The sequence below is a fragment of the Tenebrio molitor genome, chromosome 2, assembly GCF_963966145.1.
Source record: "Tenebrio molitor chromosome 2, icTenMoli1.1, whole genome shotgun sequence".
In the NCBI taxonomy this organism is placed as follows: Eukaryota; Metazoa; Arthropoda; class Insecta; order Coleoptera; family Tenebrionidae; genus Tenebrio; species Tenebrio molitor.
Window position 1 is genome coordinate 8,251,044 of NC_091047.1, and position 18,134 is coordinate 8,269,177.

An 18,134-nucleotide genomic window follows, 5' to 3' on the forward strand; every position below is an offset into this window, starting at 1 on the left:
TGTGCTATTTAAAACGCTGCCTTGGACGCCCTCTTGTAACACAATTTGGAAGCCTAAACGTCACGTTTCTGGTGGTGTCACCGGGATCAGGCAAGTTATCAAAGTACTACTAACAAATTATTTATTAACATTCACTTGTAAACAATAGGATTTATGAAATAAATAACGTTACTGGCAGTACAAAAAGGCACAGTTTTAATAGGAAACGTTAAGTCAAAATTGTTGTATATACTAATTCTAGACATTCAATTATTACCGTTCCGTTAATGTTAAAATAGTTTTTGGCGTTTCTTTTTTATTAAAAAATTACTTTTGTACTAGTTTGTCGCTTTTATTGCGCTAAAGATCATCTAAACGTTATGACAGTGCTCCCAATAGAGTCATATGATTGGATGTGGTTCAAGGCTATTTCGATATCTTGGGGTTGAAACACTTTGTCCACAACTGTCTGAAGACTGCCGTTTTCGACTAGATCTGCTAACTCGTCCAGAGTTACGAAACACATGTGGCCTTCATCAAAATCGTTAAAAGCAATTCCGGATACTTTCTACAACGACGTGATTAAAAAAAAAGCAAACAAAAATGCTATACTCGAAATGTTTTGGATATGGATTGTCAAACTTAAGGTCGCTTAAAACTTATGATTGTACTGTACATTACTGAGATCTGTCATAAATTCCAATAACCTTATTGGCGCGCCTAGTTACTTTTGCTGGTAGTGCCAACTTAACGACAAGTCCCCAATCCACATCCATAACGTTCCGACTGTACCTACTCACTTCAAATAAGGACTTCAGATAAATGTATCCTCTGATGACAAGTGCGCCCAAAAATCCACAGTTGTCTGAATACCGCTGCTTGGGCACCGTCGAGACCATTTTCCCGTTGCAAAAATCTTCCAATTTCTTCGTTGTCAAAGCACAGTTTTTCGTGACTATTATAAAATCAAATCTCTCTTTTAATTCGAGTTCTTTCTGAAACGCGTTCAAGCATTCTTGGGGTAGTTCTAAGCTAAGAATCGACTTTCCGTCAGTTTTGACCGGTTCAGGGAAGATTATGACCTCGTCAGCACCTAGAGCTTTGACAACAGGCATCGCGCGTTTGGTACTGGTTGTGGTGACGTGAGCCTTCCAGTGTTTCAAAACTTGTATCAAGACACATCCCACGGGAGTACAACCCCCCAACACCAAAAACCTTGCAATGAGAAATTATACTGAATAACAAAAGCTTGGTAATTAAAAATACTTTTTGTCTTGTGCGTTTTCCTGAGTGGTTTCGATCTCCCTGAGAGCGCTCAGGGCCAAAGTCCCCGCGTATGGAAGACTGCAAGCGCCTTCAAATCCGATGTTTTTTGGCTTTCGCCCTATCCTAAACTCCGGTACGATGACGCTTTGAGACAGAGTACCCTCGTACCAAAACGGAACCGTTAACCAGACCTCGTCGCCTACTTCTAACCGTTTGACGTTTGAGCCTGCGTCAGTGATAATTCCAGTGCAGTCCCGCCCCAAAGTCACCGGTAAGGCGTATTTCGAACGCTTAAAAATGTGGTCAGTCTCGCAAAAATTCATTAGTCATGAGACACACCTTGTTGTATATTCTCTGGAGGATTTTACGTAAAGTCTTACCATATCCACTACAAATCTCAGCGTCAATTACGTGAACTGAGGCTGCTTTTACAGTGACTATGACGTCATTTTCGCTACACACGTCGGGAGCTTGCGCGTTTTCCACAACCATCGCCGACTATTAACAAAAATGCTGTTACCAGAAGATATTGTTAACAAATTAATTATACCTCTGTCCCCAAGTAATTGACACATTGCACTGCTTGCATGTATCGGATTACTGAACCTTTTTTCTTTATTGAAAGCGCGAAAATGACTCCTACAATGCTCCCACAAATGAATCCTGCACTTAAAAAACAAACGTCGCGCTTTGTCCCTACAAATCACATACAGTGTCTCTACTTTTATAAATGTATCACCCATTTTACATTTTTTCCAAAAAACTTTGACTAAATTGTAGTAGAGTGCCTGGGGGTCAAGACGACACCACAGTTCTTCTCGCAGTTTTAGTCCCAATTTTACAATATAATTCCACAGTTCATTTACATGTGATTTTAACTGCGTTGTATGTGAGCTATTCCACGCTTGTATAATTGCAGACTTACTTTGTTCCGAATACTGGTGTAAAATGTCTTTACTTTGAGATGCGGCGAGACTCAATTGTACCTACAAGATGACAGACAGTTTATACTTTGCGCTTTAATTAAATCAGTCGTACCTGAAAATTTTCGAGTCTTTGTGAGCTTCTAAACAGAACCTCGTCCATTTTAGAGCATTTTTCTGAAATTAAAAAATAAAAAACATGATTTTTTTTGTGTTACATAACCGCCATCTCAGTGGCACGAAGTAAAAACAAAATCAAAAACAAATGCGTAATTTCCACATAATTTTGTAGCAAATAATGCCCCAACAATCAGTCGTATTTATTGTCAAGGAAATTAAATTGTAAAAATTTTAATAATTGACTTTTTGACGTTTCAAGTTTGACAGGATATAAAAAGCGTTGCCAGAATGCTTCTGGGGGAGTCAAAAAATAAATAAATAAGATCATTAGAGATTGTTATAAACATTCTGTTATTAAAACAGCATGATTATGTGTTTTTTTAGTGTATCATTTATTTGTATTAGAGTTTAGGAAAGCCTACAAAAATATTCCTTGGTATTCTCAGCAATTGGCAACGTCGCCACATATTTTGTTTTCGTCTTCCATATTTTCATATCAATGATCATAACCTCACATTTATTATCTTTGGTAATTTGTAGTTGGATTGTTTTATTATGTGATGTGTCCGTGAACAGTTTTAAATTGTTGAATTTTATTTAATTAATTGGTGATAGAATGGCTAGTACAAATGAAGAACCGATTGAAGAATCGCGTAGTCAGAAGAGAAAAAGAGGTGCTGAGAAAGACTCTTCGAGTGAAGAGAGTTCTGATCCAGAAGAGGCCGAATACGAATTATATTCGAAGTATTTTGTCGAAGGCTACGATCAAGCTAAATCCAAAAATTCTAATACCAAAACGGACGATGAACCTGCCGCGAAACCAGCAGACAAAACTGCTACAAGAAAACGAAAGTATGTGTTTAAAACCGAGTCCGTCGCTCCCAAAAAATGTAAGAAGTTTTATTTTCTAAATAAATTCATGATAAAGCCGCGTAAGCCCAAAATTGTGAAACCCATGGATGTGGAAGAGAAGAAACAGGAGAATGTCGCTGGAAAGAAACATAAATTGCATTTTGCTAAAGTGGATGACAGGGGTAACGCGTATTTGGTGCATCGCTCTTATCTCAAGACCGATTTATTTTTTAATGATGAGAAAAAGTGTAATTATGAATCTTTTAAAAAGCTGGATTTGAGTTTTCATGTGGTAGATGAGATTGCCCTTGAGGGCTTGGATGGAATCACTCTTGAAGGTTTGTTTCAAATGTTTTATTTTAATTTTATTTTTTATCATTTGGATTAGCGGAAATAAGTAATACGCACTTTATCATTTGATTTATAATTTTTTTTGGCGTTCGTTATTAAATTAATGCACAGGTTTTTTCATTCATTTGCGTTCATTTTTTCACGCATTTGTGTTAAAAAAAGTACTGTAGCGTGTAATTTTTTAACGCAATTATAAAATTTGTCATTCATAAATTGTGATACAGATGTTGTCAAATTAAATTTAAACTTACGGGCGCCAAAAATTTTTTTATATAACTCGTTAGTAAAGTAACTTATTTTTTACTCGGCGGATTTGCCGTCCGCTCGTCCGGCAAATTTTCCTTCTCGGAAAAAAGTATTACTTTACTCACTTGTTACATAAATAACTATTACCTAACATGTGAACATATTTCTCAGCTTTTTGGAAACGTCTTAGAAATGTATTTCCAAATAACATAAACAAAACTGTGGCCGACCGCATATGGAGAATGATTTGCAACAACAAACGTATCAATTTTTACATTCTGAAAGAACCTCGTGAGGAGTTAATATTTTTTGATCGTTGCAAATATTTAGATATAGATTCAGGAATGTTTGTTGAACCTGTGAGTATTTTTTTCTCCATTTACACATTTAAGTAACATGTTTTGTAGTTTATAGAGTTCAAGGATATTTATCCTTTGGCTTCCGTCAATGGTAGTGAAGTCAAAGGCTCCTGTTCAACTTTCAATACAAGAAAAGAAAATAATGGCGTAAGAAAATTTTCCATGGAAAAGGCCATAAAATTGTTTGTTTTCTTTTATTCTTGCCGTTTGTTTTATTTTAACGTGAAATTGTAGGTACGACCAGAAACTTGTATTTGTTGCTGACCAAGCCGTGCGCAATAAAACGTTAATAAACGAAGAAACCGATCCAAACATTGACCTGTTAGATCTCGAATACTGCATGCTAGAGAAAATAGGACGGTCTCGAGACCAGGGTGAAATCACCCAAGGCAGAATGTCACTAGTTAACGATAATAAAAAAGTTTACCACCACAGAAAAGTGTTGACCCAGCATTTTCTAATAGTCCATCAAAATTTCTGTTTAAAATCTCTCGCCTTGCAACAAAACATTTCCGGTGGTTTAGTTCACTTGTCCCGATTTTACAACAAAAGAAAAACCAAACACATCGTCATCATGGAACGAATTGCTAACTTGCTCAGAACGAAACCGAACTACCAGGTTGAATTGTCCGAGTTCAGAAAAATTTTTGGCAGAAATGTGTCCATCATCAAGTTGGTGAAGACGGCGGATTTTCGAAAGTTTTTTAAAATCTGCGTAATAAACTACCGTCTTTGTTGTTTTTTTTTTCACTCGGTATATTTTTGCAGGCTTTTCCCTACAGAAAGTTGTACCCAAATGCTAGCAAGCACGAGTATTTGCATAAAAATAAACAAAAAGAAAAACAAATCAAAGTTTTACGCATGCTGGATCCGTGTGCAAACGTAACAGCGATTATGGAGGCCAAAGATGCCAAAGAAGTGCGCCAAGAGAAGAAGAGTAAAGTGCAAAATTTCGCTTTTGACGTACGTGACCTTGTTCTTTTTTAGGTGATTCCCCCGGACATAAATATTTTAATTATGAAATCTTGCGCGATATTTTCCTTTACATTTTCTCAAGCGGTCCAGTGGGAGTTACAATTCAAGAAATCCATGACCATTTTAGCATGGATTTTTATTCTGTTAGAATGGTGGTTCGGAAATTACTGCTGAGAAATGTAATCGACAGCAACAAAATAGATTTAGGAAGGCAGCAATCACTGAAGTACGTTAAAATTGAAATTTGTTCACATCACCACCCATTTTTTTATTGTTTTTATTTGTTAATTTGAATGTCAGAAGCGAATAGTTATTTATTTAACGAGTTCGTGTGTAATTTGGCATGAGTGGGCCAGGTCCACGAGTGCCAAAAAAGCGCAAATTACACAAGAACGAGTTGAATACAACGTTTTTTTGTTCGACGAGCCCACCCAAAGGCTCCAAATGGCTGAAAATCTTTAAAATTAGCTTGACGTTTCGTTTTGACAAGTTGTCAAATTCATCAAAATCCGTTCACACAGGAGAAAATTCTCAAATTCTGACAGTGTCGAACAAAAAAGTAATTTTTTCAAACGCATGATTATTTCAGGTTTTTTGCAAAGTGTCACGCCGTCTCAGACTGCAAAATTGATACCCAACCAAAGAAGTATCAGCTTACGGAGGAGACTCTGTCGTCGGTTTTTCAAGGCTACAAGAATAAAACCGCAGATTCTGTCAATTTTTATTCAGAAACAAAAACTCCGACGGAAGTGGTTCCGGTGCACACCGAATTTAAACTAGATTTCGAACCTTTCTGTTGCACCGCATTTTTAACCGAAACCGTAGACACAATTTCTGAAGAAGTGACGATCTACGACATCGTTAACAAGGGAAGAGACAGAATTCTTCTAATCGAGAGTAACTTATTCGCTCACTACATCAGCGAATGGGATGATTTTTTACTAAAGAGAGACGACTATTCCAAAGTGATTCAACTATTCCAAAACGGCTTCGGCAAAATTATTTACGATTTTTTAACAACTGTTAAGATAAAAAAGAGTTTGGAAGCTGATAATTGTATAGTCTTTAAACTGGACAGTGTGACTTTAGACACGAAAATTTCCAAACAATTCCACGGACACCGCATAATCAAAATCACGAAGAATTTCTCCAACCCGCACAGTGACAATTGTCACGTCGATGTGATCTCGAAAATTTATCTCACCGAGGCTATGTTGAACGAATCGCACAAGACCAACCAGTGCGTCGAAAAACTGAAAAATGTTTTTGAACGCTTCATGATTTTTGACGGCAAGAAAAAGCGTGAAAATGTCGCCTGTTCTAAACAGGAACCCAAGATCGAAGTCGAAGTGTCCAACAACGTCGTCATGGAGAAATTCATGGGATCCAATCCTGTAATAGAGTGGTCTACAGAGGAGGAAGGCATCAAGATCGAAATATTTTGTTCCACCAAACCGGAAAGATTTGTAAAGTTGGGAACTGTGTACGCCACTGATGATGACAGTTTGACACAAAGATACATCAGCAGGGCCAATTTGATTTTGAACAATGTCTACAGGGATCAGGTGGTGAAAGACGTGAGGGCGCTGTTCAAAGACGTACGGAGAGAAGAATATTTGGAAGGTTACGACAAGAAGGTTTGCAAAAAGTCGATTATTTCCATCCTGTCTAAGTTAGTTGACGAAGGTTACATCAAAGTGTTCAAAGTGGTGATGACGGGCAAGAACACCACTCGCACCCAAAGTTTTATTTGCGTCCCCGACACTGACGCCCACCACAGTTTCATCAAGTCGACGATAGAACAGTTGAAATTGAAATTCTACGTTGGCTCAGCTCACAACCAGAAAACCATCACGGTGAAGAAAAAAATCGAGTCACCGTTCAGCAGCACCGACGTCAAAGAGAGCATCGTCGAGTTGAAACAACTGACGAGCGCCAAAATCGAGCCTAACTTGAAGTGCAACCGGAACGCGGGGAAGGGCTACGGTTACAATCCGAAGTTTGTGCGATTGAGGGTCCTGCACGAGCACTTGTTCTACGTCATTCGCGAACTGACAGAGAGCGAACAGTTGAGCAACAGACAGGTGTTCGAGCTGTGCAAGAGTTTGAAGATCAAGATGTCGCAAAATGACATCACGGACATGCCGCCGGTGTACCGCAACGAAGTCAGCTGGAAGATGTTCATTCCGGCGCTGCCTCAACACAGCAATTGGCCTAAAGGCTGGGCTCTGGCTTGCGACATCATATTGAGAATGCCGCTGTCGGTGTTCGTCAAGTTGTACAACATCACCTACGAAATACCAGAACTGGAGGAGTATCTGAGCCACCCGATCAAGCGACACTTTCTGCTGAAGTATTTGCCAGTGAGCGTCAGAAATGTGTTGTTGCACAAGCGAAAATACTTCCACAGCATCTACGAGATCCTTTGCTACCTCTGCTACGTCGGGTTGTTGCAGATGGGGCTTCGCAATTTCAAGGAGAAGGATCAAGTCTTTATTTATTTGAACTCCAAGGCCACTCTGTACGACACTTGCACCAGCAAACCCGGTTACAACCAAATCGAGGAGAAGAAGTACAAGAAAGTGCTGTTCGAGTTCAAGTCGAGCAGCGACGTGGAAATCTACTGGTCGGAGATGTTGCGGATTTGCATGAACACCCAGTTGGGGAAGCGAAAAGTCCTGGACGGCCAGTGCGTCACCATCGAGGATTGCGCGTCGAAACCCGCGATGGCGGCGACTCTGAGCGCGAAGACTTTCGAGGCGGCCGTGGCGAACGACAACGGGAGGGTCCCAGGGGACCGAAAAGGCGCCGCGGGTCTCGACTCCTCACTTTGGAGCTTCGTGAAGAGGAATTGGGTGTGGAGCGGTCAGATGGACACCAAAGCCGCGACCAGCGTGCAGTCGGCAGTGAACGGTTTGAAGAAGGAGAAGTTCGACCGAGCCCTGCCGCAACCCATCCAGTACGATTTGCTGGCGAAAGGGGGCGCCCCCGAGCGCAAAGTCTACCTGAAGCCAGTAAAAAAGCCCAACGTTAAGTCGATCATCGTGAAGAGATCGTCGAAGAAGAAGTTTGTGAGGCAGATAATCGCGCCGCGGACGAAACGCGTTCGAGAGTACTACGACGCCATCGATAAGTCGATAATGAAGAAGAATCCAGCGATGAGAGTCGACTGGGACGAGCACGAGGACCAGTTGTTGCGATATTGTCGCGCCGCGTCAGTTTTCTTGTGTCCAGAATTCAAAAAGCAGTTTGTCCCGTACAACATCATAAGAGACGTGCTGCACCGACTCTACCCCCAAAGCAAGAACAAGACAGCGAGAGCAATCCAGAGGAGAATTTATGTTTTGTTGACGAACGACGAAGCCATCAGAATCATGGAAAGCAACATCGAGAATTTTTTGAATTCGGACACGATCGCCAAATACTTCGACCAAATCCACAATCGATACAAATACGACATTAAAATCAGCGACGCGCAGATGTACATCTCTTTCATTTATCTGATGTCATACATACATAAGCACAAGAGGGAGATGAATTTGTTGCTTTTGGGTTACTTTGCAACTTTTGATTTCTTCTCGGAGTCAAACATTTCTGATTTTGAGGCTATTTTGCAGAGTGCCGAAGAGGCGAACAGCACTGTGATCTACACAGATCCTAAAACTGTCGAGGATGTGACTAAAGATACGATCAAGTCGGTCGTGCATTGCTCTATGGCTTGCAAGAAGAATAGCGTGGGATGGACTTTCTATTTGTCGAGAATTTACAAGAAGTTCAGAGACGACTTTATACGAACCGCTGTTGCAGAACTGAAGAAGGACCAGTTTTTCGTCGTCAACAAGAACTACGAGGGGAAGGGTTTGGATAATAATTGGCCGACTCCTTTGAAGTTTTCCCATCTTTACAACGTGGTGAAGTCGACGACTTTCACGATAGGGATGTTCCGCGAAGCTTACAAAAAATTCGTGGCGATTGTGGAGGCGCAAGTCAACTCCAAAGTCGGGAGTTTTATAGTGTTCAACGAAATCTACAGCTTCTGGGAGCAAGCGGATTTCATTTTCGAAATCCCCGAGATGGGTATTATTTTAAATCCCGAAGTGGCGGATCACGACGAGGTCATAGACGAACTGGCCAAACGATTTCGATTTTATCTGGACAAGATACACGAAAAGAAGAACGGGACGAAGAATAAGAACAAGGACGATGGAGTCGCGCACGAGAGCAGACAAGACAAGGACGTCACGAAAGACGTCGAGGAAATAAAACACGACGTCAGACATCTGATTTTCAGAGTGCCGTACTTGCTCGAAGGCAATTTAGAGTTGAATTTTAAGAAGATGCTGGACAGCAGCGACAGTTCGGAGATAAATGATTACATCAGTTCGATGATCGTTGATTTGAAAAAATTCGCGCAAGGGAGCGAGACTGTGGAGGATTTGAAGAGGTTCGTCGAGAACGTCGAGGATACGAGTGTTATGGACCAACAGGAATTAATGAAGAATCTATCGAAGGTGGTGTTTGCGATACAAACTATTCAACAGCAGAGTGTCGACTCGACCGCTGAGTCTGAGGATTCTTTCGATGACGCCTTCAAACTGTGGGAAACTGAGATTTGGGAGGAAATTCGGCCGAACTATGACGAAGAAGTGAACAGTCACAAGACGCGGTACATTAAAAATTACTCCAGCGGGATGGAAAATTGCATAAAGAGGGCGCAAGAAGGTGACTTTCCGTCGTTGGAAGAGATCAAAGAGGGAATGATGGCGGAGGGGGAAGATCCAGAAGACAGGAGAATTCCGCACATTACTGACTTGATTATGTTGCTCAACGAGGGCAGATTTCCTGAATTGGACACAGATAACGAAACTATAGAAAAAATGAAAGAACATTTCGTTATACAGTATCCTAAGTTGCAGCAGTTCATAATTGAAGATTTGGAAGAACTGAAGAGTCACGAAGTGACGAGAAAAGTGACGGATTCTTCGAAAATTGACACAGTTAAAAGGGCAACTCAAAAGTAATAAATATTGTTTGTTCACATCAGAGAAATAATTTTTTTAATTTGTAGTTTAATAAAGCAGCCCCAGTTGGATCAGATCATAACGTTCATTGAGGATTTGAACGGAACAGAAGACGACATCCAAATTACCGAAAATTTGATTGATTTTATTAAAGAAAAAAAGGAGTTGGGTGTGGCGGCACGCGACCTAAAGGCAAGTTTGACTTTTTTTAGGATTAGTCATTGATTTAATTTGTTTATGTAACAGGCTAGGTTTGCGAATCGAGTCGGATTCGATCTTGTAAAATTGTTGGACTTTTTGTGTGAAATCGGTGTACTTTTGAGAACCGGCGTCGCTTCGATCCTGTACGTTCATCACGAGCATCAGACGGAGTGGATAACTGAAACTTTCATGTTGACTCCGAACGAAAGAGAAATTTTCGAATCGAAGGAAAAACAAGAAATGAAAAAATTGAAATCGCTCATTGGAGAAAAACTCGAGTATTTTGTGATTGTTTTTTGTTGAATTGTGTGTTAATCTTGTGTTTTAGCTCGACGGAACCGCGAAAAGTCCAGTTGAGGCCGTGGACGAAACTCGATGGTTCGCTCAACGACGAACTCTTCCACGAATGGCTGTGTATAATTCTTTCTCGTTGTGTAGATTTGCCAAACATTCCATTTTTGACGTTGTGCGAAGTATTTCATTATATCAAACCCGTCGATATTTATTTTTTGTTGGAGGTACGTCGGTCTCACTTTTTAATAGCCGGCTTTAATTAATAAAATGTTTTTCAAGGTACTACAAGAACTTGGCTGTGTTGAAATCTGTTTATTTAATAGCTTAGAAAACAACGTTTTTTCTACAAGATATTCGATTGAAGACAGTAAGAATTTCAAAATCTCGATTCATCAATTACATTTTGCGATTTTAGGTAAAGCAACTTGTCTGGATAGCTTTGAAGAAATGTTCGTAAGACCGACAAGTTTCTCAGGGTTATGTTTCGGATCCCTCTTGGATGCTGGTGTTTTATTGAATGAGTATTAGGTTGCGTGTTTGAATTTGGCGCTGCAGCAAGTCTTGCCAACCTTTGATAAAAAAATTACTAGATACTAGCTTAAAAAACTAAACTAAAACCTGTGTAAATTTTATTAATTTGTTAAATAATTTTAAGTAAGTTTAGATTTCACTGTTGTTTCGAATAAAGTGCTGCGAATTTTAATAAATGTGAACAACAGCACGGGTTCGAGGTTCGTCCTAAACTTGTACTTGTATAAAAAATAAAGTTACTAGAAATTTGAATTTTTAAACTAACGTCATTAACTGTCAAATGTGCCGGCAACCATTATCTGAATTTTTGATTAGTATTGAACGATAGAACATTGATTTTTGCGATGGCAAATAAAGAAAACAATCCAGAATTGACAGAAATTTTAGAGAAACTTAGTAATGTGCACTATCCATCAGGGCCTATCCGTCAAAGTATGTAATTACAAATTTTTGATCACAAGCAACTATTTCAGTGTTTTAGGTGTAGAACGCATGAAAGCACACAATTGTATGCAAACTAATGAATTAGAGGCAATATATCATCTAGTCGAATCACACGTGCCAAGTTTGCGAATGAAAACGGTATTACGCTATGAAAAAATGCTAGTTTCAGCGTCGGACAATGCACAGTTGTCATTATGTAAAAATCACGTCGCAGCGACTTGTACGAATACCAAAATTGGCGATAACGTCAATCTAATGTTAGCTAAAATCAGAGAAATGCCGCCAGGTAATTTAATCCAGGTGATAAAGTTTTTATTGAGTTGATTTGTTACAGAGTGGACTTTGGTACAATTAACACCACATTTTAATCCGAAAGAAAATGTAGAAATAGATCCAAATAAGCACTACACAAATTCCTTATATATTTCAGTTTTTAATTGTGGTACAAACCAACCAAAACCATTTTGTGTAAATATTGAAGCACCTAGAGATAGTGTCACAGGATCCCATGTTGAATTTGTTAATGAAATTCGTTCCATTATATCTGATAATAAAAGCGCATTAACATCTACAAAAGTACAAACACACTTCAGAGGTGTACCTGAGAAACAAAATTATTTTTCAAAGAGGCAGTCTCTTGATGATCGTTTAAGAGTAAAAAGCTACACTTTGATCTTTTATTTTTATCATTTAAAAACATTTCTAGATTCTAGTTAGAGACTTACAAAATGTATATTTAAAAGAATGGAAGTGTTTTATGATTGGTAAATATGTTAATAATGATCTGGAAATCAAAATACAAAAACGCATCAAAGAATTTTTTAAAGCTGAGTGAGTCAGGTGTGCACTGTTGGAAATTGTTGGCTTATTTAATTTTGTAGAGCGCCATCGTTTAATTTAGATGAGAAAACTCAAAGTATTGTGCAGTATTTAGTAAAGGGCGCTCAGCAATTAACGTTGACTGAAATGAGGAGCGCAGTACAAACACTAATTCCAAATAGTGGCGCAAATAAAACGCTGCAAAGAAATTTGGGCGGGTTTTGCAGGAGTTTGGCAGATGAGCTGTCACTTTATGAACAGAAAAAACATCCTCTAATTTTGATCATTGATGATGTAAGAATATCCCACTTGTTTTAGTAGCAAATAAAATATTTCTTGTTAGAGTCTAGATTGTTTTCCATGGGAAATGATGGATATACTTGTTGATGTGTCTGTATCAAGACTGCCAAGTCTGCATTTGGCCTACGCGTTATTTCAAGAACACAAAGCGACCATCCAAAATGGATTCAAAATCGTCCAGAATCCGGAAAATGGAATGTACATAGTCAATCCCGATTTGGATTTAAGAAACATGCAAAATCGCATTACTAGTTTTTACGAGTATTGGTTACCCAGCTGGCAGGGAGTTGCCGGTTCTAAACCGACTGAAGAGCAATTTGAAAAAATGCTTGTTTCTGGAGATATATTCTCGTAAGTGAAAACTATCCACATGTTACGCCACTTGTACATTTTTATTTAACAATTTTTCTTGTTGGCCGTTAGTTATCACGGTCACGGTAGCGGCTCGCATTTCTTTCCTTTGTATAAAGTCGAGCGAATTCGCATCAACGCTATTGTGTTATTGTTTGGTTGCGGTAGTACGCAATTAAATATAATAGGGCCCCAAACCGAAATGTTTAGTACCTATCAAATGTACTTGATTGCCTGCAGGTAAAACCGATTTTAGTACATTTCATTATTTTTAAAAGTATTCTTTTAGTCCTTGCATTGTTGGAATGCTTTGGGAAGTCACTGATCTTGATACAGACGTTTTAACAACTGAGTTCTTGAGTCAGTGGGTTCCCAATTCTGATAAGCCTCATTGGAAAACTTTGGATAAGACTCAATGGAAAAAGGGAGAAAAAGGTGATGCGAAAATATGTATTCACTGAAACAGATGCTAAAGTGTAACTTTTTTAGTTGATTTTTCAGATAAAAATCTAGCAGTCACGTCTGGCAATTGCATCCAAGAGCCTGAACTGTTAAAAGCTTTAAGTTTGGCAAAAAAATCTCACCTACTTAATTTTTACTTAACAAGAGCCTCTTGTGTGGCTAGAGGAATACCAGTCAAGATAGTTAAATAAAACTTTATTTATAATTTTTTCATAATAAATTTTCACTAAAAAAAAACTGGCAACTTATTAAACCACCTGATCAGGTCACTGGTTTCGCCCTAGCTCACTTTTAATTCGCTTCAAAAGTGAAGGCATGAATGATAACTGTTTATCAACACAGTTCTTGGCGCAATTTTCGAAGAGTGACGTGAATTTACTTATCTAAAACAAAGCATATTTATCACAAACATTGCTAATAGAACTGTATGCAAACCTCTGCTTCTGTGGGATTTGGTCCCATTTTCACTCTTATATCGTCGTTACAGTCCATAACGCACCTCTGCAGTTTATTTTGAAGCTGTTCTAATTCTTTTTGGACATAATTTTGCGCGTAATTGAGCGGCGAAGCGCAGTTTTCGACACATTTTTGTACGCTTTCTAGTGAGATCTCACGGTTGTCGCAGCACCTGGCAGCACACCGATGCATCTCTGCCTGTAAATTATTTGAAAACATTTTTTAGAGTATTTGTTAATGAAAAGTACCTGCATTTTGCGTAAGTACTCCAAATCAAGCTCGTTGACCATTTTGGTCATCTCCTGTTCAATTCTCTGCCTTTGCTGCTCAACCATTTTGGCCGTGTTTGCTAAAATTTAGGTCTTGTGATAAGAAAATTAAAAACGTGAAATGCGCGAGGTTATAAAATTATAACCTAACTTTGTAACGTGACGTAACCTTACACACCCCCCAAATTTCACATGACAGAAATGTCAAAATATAACCTTACATTTACAATGTCAGGTTTGTGCAGACGGCTTTTGCCGTTGGAAATTAATAGTGTGAAGAATATTTTGTACCGAAATTACTCCAAACCCGTGATAAAACCATTGGAGAATGTGAAAGCGGAGTTGATTATCACTGACACTTGTGTGCAACGTCTAAAAAACATTACAAAGGGGTCTGAAGAATTTTTAAGAGTTAGCGTAGATGGGGGAGGATGTTCCGGTTTTCAGTACAAGTTCGATTTAGATTCAAAGATTAACGAAGACGATAAGTAAGTTAGAACGTCGCTCTTTAATGCATTAAAGTAAAAAAAATCTGCAGGATATTTGAGAAAAGTGGAGCCAAAATAGTGATTGATGAGACTTCTTTAGATTTTGTCAGAGGCGCAACTGTCGACTACCGCGAAGAACTGATCAAGTCATCATTTAGAATTGTTAATAATCCATTAGCCGAGCAAGGCTGCTCATGTGGGTCATCTTTTGCTGTTAGATTGGACTAAAATGAACTGAATTTGTGCAATTATTTATTTAGAACTTTTTTGCAAATATGTAAATAAATATGTTCAACTTAAATAAATTGCATTTTTTACAGTTTATACAATGGCAATAATATAAATAATTTATACATTTACCGATTCATTCAGGGAATGTTCATTTTCTAGTAGCAGCTTTATGTTTTAATGTTTCAATTTCATCACACTGTTTTGCAATTTTATCGTTTTGGGCGGCTAAATGTTCAGTCAGCGCATCTAATTGATCTCTGTAATTCTCTATGGTAATTATCAATTCTTCATTGTTTCTCTCTAGGCTCTGTTCCAGTTCTTTATTCATCAATGCCAAGTTTTCCAATCTTGCTTGTAAAGCTTCATTTTCTCCCCACAAAGTTTTAGTTTCTGAGACAGCCACTTGCTTAGCTTCTAAAATTTCCCTCAACTGTGATTCATAATATTTAGTCAGCTGTTCATTAGACTGGGGTTTTGAACGCAAAACTTCACACTCTGAGCGCCACCTATCTGCCTCTTCTTTCCAAAATATGATCTAAAATATTCTACTTATAAATTGCCAATCAATATAACAATGAATTACTTCTTTTTGTTCATCATTTGGTTTTTGAACATCATTATTCATTAAATTCTTGTGTTGAATTTCTTCAAGTTTCTTCTCAGCTTCATATTTTCCCTTCTTCAGCTTTGCTATTTCATCTGAATATTTTGACTCCTTCTCTTGTACCTCCTTTCCACAATTATCTAATCTCATTTCTAACCATGCTATCCTCTCCTTACAATCACTCAATTCATACTCTTTATCTGCCATCTAAAAATCCAGTGAAAATTATTTCAAAAACTGTATTTCTTCAAAATAAAATTTATACTTACACTGCTCACAAGCTGGGCATTTTCAAGAATTTTCTTTTGCAATTCTTCATCCAACACACTCGTATCTGACTGAAGAATATTCTCAGTGCTCTTGTTTTTACCCTTTTTGACATGACTGTTTACTTGGAGCTCCTGTTGCAACACAGAGATCCTCTTTGTGAGCTGTTCATTTCGAAAAGTTACACTTTCCATTTCTTGGTCATGCTTCCGTATCTTCTGCTCGTGCTTCTTCACAACGTCTTTCAACTCGTTGTTTCTGGCTTGCTCATCCAAAACGGCTTTTTTCAACACCGTCGCCTGCGATCTCACCTGCAAATTTAAGCCGATAATGAGCGGATCCGCCCTCCATTATTTATTCAAATCTAACACACTTTCGAATATTCTGCGGCCAGTTTTTGATACTTCACTTCCAAATCGCTCGGTTTGTCCATTTTTAGGTCTAATTACCCCGTTATTTGCCAGTTTATTTACTTTCTTTATCACATAATTAGGTTAGAAAATTTTGACGGGGATGACATCGCCGACGAGCTAAAGACCCGCGCACACTAAACCCTATAGATGGCGCTAATATGACAGTTATTAAATCGCAATCGCAAAATCTTCTGATAAATTAAAATTGTACTCAATATCAAAGAACTCGGTATCTGTATATTTATATTTAGCAAACTTCAATTCTCAATTCTATTTTTAACACTCATTACAACTTCAAGCCAAGACGTGACGAAATTGAAGCTAACTTCACAAAATCTCACTTCTTGTCACAGATTTCGGGACAAATTGTGAGACAAGCAAGCGCCCCATATTATTATACCCTTTGATTGATTATTGCGAAAACAGCTTTGACGTATCCCCGCAAATTACGGCTTTTCATGTCGACACCAATTAAGCCAATGGTGCGTTAGATTCGTTCATTTCTTAGACCACTTTTTGCGTTTTTTTGTGGTTATTTGCTTCCCACAACTCCACTCCGAATACTTATAAATCAGTGAGGGCCGTTTAAATCGTCCCCTCGCCGTGAAATCGCCTATTATATAAAATTTCACGCAATTTCATGTGCAATAAATCATGTTATCCGTGAAAGCATCCCCTAAAAGATTTGGAACTAGACCACCACAAATGCCCCTCGGGAATGTGGGTACCTGGTCGAGTTATTTTAACAAGTGCTCCAACAAGGTCGCGCTATTAAATATTTTTTAGATCTTATTCGATCATCCATCTGTGCGACACGCAGGTGAATGATTTATCGCTAAACATTGTCCATTTGAGTATTTAACTGCCCTTAAATGCCAGCAGATTATACAGATGAAATCAACACAGCATGAAGGCAAATAGACTTGATTGACCATTTTGTATTAGCCGACAGCGGCTTGCAGATGCCATAAAACAGATATCTATACAATGCGTTATTGTGGTGCCCCAAGTGCGATTTAAATCTTCCATGAGACATTTATTCACCTCATAACGCCAATCATTTTCGAATATAATTTTTTCGCTGGAATTTATTAATAAACGCGGTACGCAATGGTGAAGCCTTCGGGAATATCGAGGGAGCAGAGCAGGTGAGCTTTTTGTTCCAAGAGAGTTGCAAAGTTGGGAGCACCACCGCTTTCCTGATTAAATTATTACAAAGCTGCGGTCAGGGAAGATTTGTAAAAGTGGACGCCACAAGAAAAATACAATGTCGAGGGACATCTTCGGACAAATTAGTTACGCCGTACCACATACCTGAGACTTTTTTCAGTGTGGTACATTTTTTATACTATCTACTGCACTGTCAATTTTTGATCCAATCTATGTGCGTCTTGGGCGACCCTCGCCCCCTAATCCTTCTATTGATCCTTGTAATTTCCAATAATGTTACAAAACTCGAGCGCTTCCATCGATTCATTCTTGCTGTCAGTCAGGGTAAAACGCGAAGACCTTTTTAAACGAACCGTGTCGATTAAGTAAAAGTGCGTGGGAAGAGACCCTTTTCGAATCCCGGAACAATATTTACATTGGTTTTTTCGCGAATCGTCGAAAATACAACGAGTGCAGAGAGAGTCGAAAGAAAAACGAAGCTTAACACTTTTGTTGGGGCACTTGGTGCGGCTGGAAAAGAGCAGTGGGTTCCTCTCTTGGGCATATGCAGCGTGGGACCGGGGACTAGGCCGTGACAGATCCGATCAGCAAATAGTGCGCTAATTTGCTTATAATCCGGTTAGAACGATAGAACTGGAACATTGAGTGGATTATATGGAAATGCGCCCCGCTAAAGCAAACTGATGAGAAACGAGACCATTGTGGCGTTCGCTCCGCCTAATTTAATTGGCTGCAATTTGTC

The 18,134-nt window shown here is 38.8% G+C and overlaps 6 protein-coding genes across 6 annotated transcripts; 3 read left to right on the forward strand and 3 right to left on the reverse strand.

The window, feature by feature from the left end:
* Positions 1–107: 107 nt before the first annotated feature.
* LOC138123539 (reticulon-4-interacting protein 1, mitochondrial-like) lies at positions 108–2,566 on the reverse strand. Its single transcript, XM_069038295.1, has 7 exons — positions 2,284–2,566; positions 1,994–2,231; positions 1,796–1,941; positions 1,585–1,743; positions 1,246–1,535; positions 780–1,194; positions 108–547 (listed from the first exon to the last, which is right to left on the reverse strand). The coding sequence occupies exons 1-7, from the start codon at positions 2,329–2,331 to the stop codon at positions 347–349; spliced, it is 1,497 nt and encodes a 498-aa protein (XP_068894396.1). The 5' UTR covers positions 2,332–2,566; the 3' UTR covers positions 108–346.
* A 194-nt stretch (positions 2,567–2,760) lies between these two features.
* LOC138123535 (general transcription factor 3C polypeptide 1) lies at positions 2,761–11,370 on the forward strand. The gene is made up of 12 exons (XM_069038287.1): positions 2,761–3,478; positions 3,909–4,096; positions 4,145–4,278; positions 4,331–4,811; positions 4,865–5,033; positions 5,084–5,297; positions 5,661–10,088; positions 10,140–10,284; positions 10,339–10,571; positions 10,622–10,811; positions 10,867–10,954; positions 11,003–11,370. Exons 1-12 carry the CDS (start codon positions 2,905–2,907, stop codon positions 11,113–11,115), a joined length of 6,957 nt encoding a protein of 2,318 aa, XP_068894388.1. The 5' UTR covers positions 2,761–2,904; the 3' UTR covers positions 11,116–11,370.
* Positions 11,371–11,410: 40 nt separating this feature from the next.
* On the forward strand, positions 11,411–13,685 carry Sse (extra spindle pole bodies like 1, separase). Its single transcript, XM_069038292.1, has 9 exons — positions 11,411–11,550; positions 11,600–11,848; positions 11,897–12,216; positions 12,269–12,393; positions 12,444–12,675; positions 12,725–13,032; positions 13,105–13,272; positions 13,322–13,467; positions 13,522–13,685. The coding sequence occupies exons 1-9, from the start codon at positions 11,463–11,465 to the stop codon at positions 13,683–13,685; spliced, it is 1,800 nt and encodes a 599-aa protein (XP_068894393.1). The 5' UTR covers positions 11,411–11,462.
* On the reverse strand, positions 13,673–14,379 carry LOC138123545 (protein FAM136A). The gene is made up of 3 exons (XM_069038302.1): positions 14,199–14,379; positions 13,930–14,148; positions 13,673–13,877 (listed from the first exon to the last, which is right to left on the reverse strand). Exons 1-3 carry the CDS (start codon positions 14,283–14,285, stop codon positions 13,761–13,763), a joined length of 423 nt encoding a protein of 140 aa, XP_068894403.1. The 5' UTR covers positions 14,286–14,379; the 3' UTR covers positions 13,673–13,760.
* Positions 14,380–14,411: 32 nt separating this feature from the next.
* On the forward strand, positions 14,412–15,012 carry LOC138123544 (iron-sulfur cluster assembly 2 homolog, mitochondrial). Its single transcript, XM_069038301.1, has 2 exons — positions 14,412–14,707; positions 14,758–15,012. Exons 1-2 carry the CDS (start codon positions 14,412–14,414, stop codon positions 14,933–14,935), a joined length of 474 nt encoding a protein of 157 aa, XP_068894402.1. The 3' UTR covers positions 14,936–15,012.
* Positions 14,442–16,362, reverse strand: LOC138123542 (protein phosphatase 1 regulatory subunit 21). Its single transcript, XM_069038298.1, has 4 exons — positions 16,183–16,362; positions 15,812–16,120; positions 15,522–15,749; positions 14,442–15,473 (listed from the first exon to the last, which is right to left on the reverse strand). Exons 1-4 carry the CDS (start codon positions 16,240–16,242, stop codon positions 15,087–15,089), a joined length of 984 nt encoding a protein of 327 aa, XP_068894399.1. The 5' UTR covers positions 16,243–16,362; the 3' UTR covers positions 14,442–15,086.
* Positions 16,363–18,134: the final 1,772 nt, after the last annotated feature.

What these genes read in the sequence shown, in the direction of transcription:
- LOC138123539 (XM_069038295.1), bottom strand. Translation starts at nt 2,331, where the DNA reads ATGGACGAGGTTCTGTTTAGAAGCTCACAAAGACTCGAAAATTTTCAG. An exon ending in TCAATTACTTGGGGACAGAG is followed by an intron (nt 1,744 to 1,795) that starts GTATAATTAATT and finishes TTTTGTTAATAG; the next exon opens with TCGGCGATGGTTGTGGAAAA. An exon ending in GAAAACGCACAAGACAAAAA is followed by an intron (nt 1,195 to 1,245) that starts GTATTTTTAATT and finishes TCTCATTGCAAG; the next exon opens with GTTTTTGGTGTTGGGGGGTT.
- LOC138123535 (XM_069038287.1), top strand. Translation starts at nt 2,905, where the DNA reads ATGGCTAGTACAAATGAAGAACCGATTGAAGAATCGCGTAGTCAGAAG. An exon ending in CAGGAATGTTTGTTGAACCT is followed by an intron (nt 4,097 to 4,144) that starts GTGAGTATTTTT and finishes CATGTTTTGTAG; the next exon opens with TTTATAGAGTTCAAGGATAT. An exon ending in AGTGCGCCAAGAGAAGAAGA is followed by an intron (nt 5,034 to 5,083) that starts GTAAAGTGCAAA and finishes GTTCTTTTTTAG; the next exon opens with GTGATTCCCCCGGACATAAA.
- Sse (XM_069038292.1), top strand. Translation starts at nt 11,463, where the DNA reads ATGGCAAATAAAGAAAACAATCCAGAATTGACAGAAATTTTAGAGAAA. An exon ending in CTCTTGATGATCGTTTAAGA is followed by an intron (nt 12,217 to 12,268) that starts GTAAAAAGCTAC and finishes AAACATTTCTAG; the next exon opens with ATTCTAGTTAGAGACTTACA. An exon ending in GTTTCTGGAGATATATTCTC is followed by an intron (nt 13,033 to 13,104) that starts GTAAGTGAAAAC and finishes GTTGGCCGTTAG; the next exon opens with TTATCACGGTCACGGTAGCG.
- LOC138123545 (XM_069038302.1), bottom strand. Translation starts at nt 14,285, where the DNA reads ATGGTTGAGCAGCAAAGGCAGAGAATTGAACAGGAGATGACCAAAATG. An exon ending in AGTACTTACGCAAAATGCAG is followed by an intron (nt 14,149 to 14,198) that starts GTACTTTTCATT and finishes AATAATTTACAG; the next exon opens with GCAGAGATGCATCGGTGTGC. An exon ending in CAAATCCCACAGAAGCAGAG is followed by an intron (nt 13,878 to 13,929) that starts GTTTGCATACAG and finishes GCTTTGTTTTAG; the next exon opens with ATAAGTAAATTCACGTCACT.
- LOC138123544 (XM_069038301.1), top strand. Translation starts at nt 14,412, where the DNA reads ATGACAGAAATGTCAAAATATAACCTTACATTTACAATGTCAGGTTTG. An exon ending in AAGATTAACGAAGACGATAA is followed by an intron (nt 14,708 to 14,757) that starts GTAAGTTAGAAC and finishes AAAAATCTGCAG; the next exon opens with GATATTTGAGAAAAGTGGAG.
- LOC138123542 (XM_069038298.1), bottom strand. Translation starts at nt 16,242, where the DNA reads ATGGACAAACCGAGCGATTTGGAAGTGAAGTATCAAAAACTGGCCGCA. An exon ending in TGGCCGCAGAATATTCGAAA is followed by an intron (nt 16,121 to 16,182) that starts GTGTGTTAGATT and finishes TTAAATTTGCAG; the next exon opens with GTGAGATCGCAGGCGACGGT. An exon ending in ATGCCCAGCTTGTGAGCAGT is followed by an intron (nt 15,750 to 15,811) that starts GTAAGTATAAAT and finishes CTGGATTTTTAG; the next exon opens with ATGGCAGATAAAGAGTATGA.